The 4,793-nt window shown below is 44.2% G+C and overlaps 1 protein-coding gene across 1 annotated transcript; it reads left to right on the top strand.

Moving 5' to 3' along the window:
- The first annotated feature begins 3,220 nt into the window (after positions 1-3,220).
- On the top strand, positions 3,221-3,646 carry LOC149170525 (uncharacterized). The gene has a single exon (XM_089425617.1). The coding sequence runs from the start codon at positions 3,221-3,223 to the stop codon at positions 3,644-3,646; it is 426 nt and encodes a 141-aa protein (XP_089281743.1).
- Positions 3,647-4,793: the final 1,147 nt, after the last annotated feature.

The raw sequence follows: 4,793 nt of genomic DNA on the forward strand, positions 1-4,793 counted from the left end.
CGAGCGAGCTAAAACCAATAGGTTACTTGTAAAATTACTCAAGTCAGTAGAGGGATTATTAGTTATTCTTTAGTAGAAGAACATAGTGATGGAACATGAGTGTAATTCATGTGATATTCTGATGAGTATCAAGCATGAACTCCAACGGGGATGGTGTCATGCCTTTAGAGGTGATTATATTTCTTGGTTTCCCTGTGATACCCCTTAATTCAACTTCCTTTCCTTCCCAAAAAAAAATTCAAGAAAAATTCTTGAAAATTAAAAGTTATCATCACCAAAGATTATAACCATTGGACTCCTAGTACAACATCAGCACCACCCATTGGAATGGAAATCATTGGACTATTCAATACATATTCCCCCATGGTTAGCTTCATATTATGGCACTTTCCATAGCACTTTATGGTTCCTCCATTTTCAACCATCACTTGACACTCTAGTGTTGGATATAGGAATCAATTAAATTCCTTTAATATATTACAATGAATAAAATTATGGTGCTACCCGAATTAATCAACATTATTACCTTTTTCTTCTTGATATGTCCTTCTATATTGAGAGTTTGAGGAGTGGTAATTCCTGCCAATGCATTACAAGATATTTTCAATTTCATTTCTTCTTTATCTGGGGTTAGTTCCTAGTGTATATCCTCTTCTTTTGACATTTTTTTCCCTTTCCTTCCTCCTCTTCGCAATCTATGTTAAATGATTTATTTCCAGCACACTTATGACCTTTAGTGTATTTCTTTTCACAACTGCAACAAATCCCTTTCTCTCTTTTTTCCTCCAATATTTGTGGCGTCAACCTTGTAGGTTGTGGAAGGCTAGGAGCATAAACACTTCCATATTTATAGTTGTGAGTGGTATACTTCGTTTTTTCTATAATTTGGCTTTCAACTTCTATTGCCACCCTGAATGCCTTCTCCAATGAATCAGGTTCCCAAAGGCGAACATCATGTTGGATGTTATCCTTTGATGTCCCTATGAAGACATCGACCCGATGATCCTCTATAATATCATTTTCCCTGATTGTTAATATAAAAATTCTTAGACTTTCACACGCTTGTAAAGATCCTGAGAGTCACGAAGGTCTGTAGAGCGATTAGGGTTTTGCAGAAAGCTGCGACGGCGCAGACAGTGCAGCACTGGTACTGCTCTCAAACCAGTCTGTATCCCCTGGCGCGTAGCAGAATAGCACAGTATTAGACCGGCTCTATGGAATATCCACAGGGGGGGCGTCAGAGCCCTCCCCAATGCAGCACGACCCAGAACAGGCATTCCTTTTTGGATCGATTGACAGGGAGATCCTGAACAAAGGGAACAGGCAACAGCAAGAAAACAAGAAAACAGGAGGATGACAAGACCATGCTAGCATCACTTAGGACAGAGGGAAAAACCTAGAGGAAGCCCCAAAAGTAACCTCAACAACATGCAAGCCAATAGCCACAGAAAGGCCAAGAATAGAGCTACCTGGTCACAAGATAGATGCACGAATCGAGTTCATGAGAGATCATGCCATTATTGGGAAGTTTATAGGGTTCTGGCCGACGGAAAGAGCCTTATATGGGTGGATCGCAGCAAAATGGAAGCCAAAAGGAGATGTTACCCTGCAGCTAGGGCCGAAGGGCTTCTTTACAGTAATTTTTTACTGTATTGAGGACAAACTCAGGGTACTGGGAACAGGGCCTCACTTTTTCAACGCAGCGGGCTTGTACATGAGAGACTGGATACCAAGATTCAACCCGGATAAGGAAGACCTCACCTGGGCGCCAATCTGGATCAGAATGTATGGACTTCCAGACGAATATTGGGACGAGGACGTTCTCAGGAAAATTGGAAATGGAATAGGAGAATATATCAGGACTGCAAAAGAGACCAAACTGCGCAGATTCATTTCCTATGCTCGCATCTGCGTCTTCATGCCGCTGAATGAAGCATTACCAGAATCAGTAAGTCTCTCCCACCGGGACGAAGAGTGAATTCAACCCTTGGACTATGAGCATGTTCCCTTCTGCTGCAGGAGATGCCATGCTCTTGGGCATCTTTTCCATGACTGTCCCTTGAACGCCAAAGCCACTTCTCATGACCCTTCTGTTTCAGCTACCCAAGATGGCTTTACTAAAGCCCCTAGCCGAAGACGAGTGCACAAGAAACCTTCTAATGGGCAAAAGCCCCAGCAAAATAGCACTAGCGGCCAAGCATCTAAGACTAGTTTCGAAATCCTGGCTCAATCCTTTGAGGATCTTCCCCCGATCTCTGAAGCTAATCCTTCCCATCCCTCTTCTTCTACCCCCCCTCCTCTCTCAGCCTCATCCCCCAAACGCCATTCCCCCATAATCTTCCATGACTTCCCCTCCGGAGATAGGAAGGAACAGACAGAGAAAGACAAGGAAATGGAAATTGATGGAAAGCTAAACCCTCCTTCTAGCTCAAAGATAAATGAGGAAGAGGGCAATCAGGTGCAACAGATGGAAGAAGAACCAGAAAGCATAGACCTGCATGGCCTAGACATTCTAGAACTGGAACTAGCATGCAAAACGAAAGCATATGACAGCATAACCGAATCCCAACTCAGCAAGTTGGAGGTGGTTATTTCGAGAGCTTACCAGCAGCAGCAACTCGGGATTCAACCAGGAAGCCAGTGGGATGGAAGCCAACCCCCAAAGGAAACCAAAAAGAGAGGACGAAAAACAGATCTACAGAGAACGATCGAGATTGGGAAACTCCTGGTAGACTCAGGCAGGTATGCGAAATTGACAAAGTACTATAAACCCTCTGCAAATAGTTGAACCATGAAGCTGGTCTCATGGAACTTAAGAGGGCTCAACAGCCCAGGGAAACTTAGAATGTTAAAAAACATGATTAAAATGGAAAAGCCACAAATATGCTTATTCCAGGAAACCAAATGTAACGGAACTACATTAGGCAGCATTCTCACAAAAGCTTGGCCAGGATGCCGCTCAGTAGCAGTAGATGCATCTGGAGCGTCAGGGGGGTTGGCCATTGCATGGAATACTCAAGCAATAGATCTCTCAGATTTCCATGCTTCTCATCACCTGATACAGGCAGCCTTCCACATTTTGGGCACGAATGTTCATGGCAATCTCTCAAATGTATACTTCCCGCAGGATACAGGGAGCAAAATTGCACTTCTAGACACCATCGAGGCACTAAAGAACAACAGAAGGCACCCACTCTAGATCATTGGAGGGGATTTTAACATGATCAACAAGCTAGAAGAGAATATTGGGAGGAGAAACAGACTGGAACAAGAAAACATCCATTTCAAGGACTTCATTCAAAACGCCTCCCTTATAGACTTGGCTTTTTGCAATGGTACCTTCACATGGAGTAATCGCAGAGCGGGAAAACACCAAATCGCATCCAAACTAGATCGCTTCCTTATCTCAGATAATGCGATTCACCTTGGAGGAGACATCACAGCCACAATTCTTCAGCATACCGGCTCGGACCACTGGACGATAGCTCTCCAATGGCAACGACCCGATGATCAGACACGGAGACCCTTCCACTTCGAAGGATTCTGGCTCACGTACCCTGAGTTCAAGGACTTTGTCAAAACCACATGGACTTCCTTCACCCCTCCAGAAGGGTCTAAGATGTATAAATTCCAACAGAAGCTCTGATTCCTTAAAAGCCACCTAAAGCGATGGAACAGAGAAACCTTTGGAGATATTTTCAAAGCGCAGCAAGACCTCAATCGGGAACTGACGGATCTCCATCAAAAAATAACCACAGAGGGACACACTGAAGGGACCCTGGAACAGGAACGACGTATCCACAAACAGATTGAGGAAAGGCAGAAGCAGGAGGAAGTTTACTGGAAACAAAAGTCCAGAATAAGATGGTTGAAGGAAGGCGAACGCAACACCAAATTCTTCCACAGAACCACCATTCAAAGAAGAATGCACAACAGCATTCCGTTTATCCAAAAGCAAGGAGGAGAGAAAGTAGAAATGCATGAGGAAATTGAGGAAGAATTTCGCAATCACTTCAACCAGATCCTTCAAGAGCCGGAAGGAGACAGAAGACAAGCAATTGAAAAAATCACCAACAATGTGCCAAGGATCATCAAGGAGGAACACAATGAGCTACTCCTCCGCCCGATTCAGCCTCAGGAGGTGGATGAGGCAATGTCCCAGCTTAAGGAAGGAAAGGCACCCGGACTAGACGGATTTACCACCACGTTTTTTCATACCTTTTGGGAGCTGATAAAACAGGAAGTATGGCAAATTGTTGAAGAATCGAGAGCTCTCCACTGGCTGCTGCCCTCTCTCAACACCACCTTCATAGCCCTCATTCCCAAAGAGGAGGACTCAATTACGCCCGACAAATACAGGCCGATTGCACTTTGTAATGTAATTTACAAGGTCATTTCTAAAGTTGTGGCTAACCGGCTGAAGCCCCTGCTACCGCTGCTCATATCTCAGGAACAGTCGGGTTACGTGGAAGGCAGACAAATCATGGACGGTATTCTCCTTACGCACGAGATCATACACTCCCTCAAACAATCAAAGCAGGCAGGTATGCTTCTTAAGCTAGATCTTTCTAAGGCTTTTGATAAACTCAGCTGGACCTTCATTCAGCAAATGCTAAAAGCTTTTGGTTTTAGTACTATGTGGATTCGCTAGATCATGAGCTTAATAAACTCCACTCAATTCTCTATCCTTGTGAATGGAATCCCTTCTTGGCCCTTCAAACCATCAAGAGGAATTAGGCAAGGGGATCCCCTATCCCCTTTCCTTTTCATTCTCATGGCAGAAGGGCTTGGCC

The sequence above is a fragment of the Pinus tabuliformis genome, chromosome 4_2, assembly GCF_031772625.1.
Source record: "Pinus tabuliformis cultivar Carrire ecotype Pingquan chromosome 4_2, CPIR1, whole genome shotgun sequence".
Lineage (NCBI taxonomy): Eukaryota > Viridiplantae > Streptophyta > Pinopsida > Pinales > Pinaceae > Pinus > Pinus tabuliformis.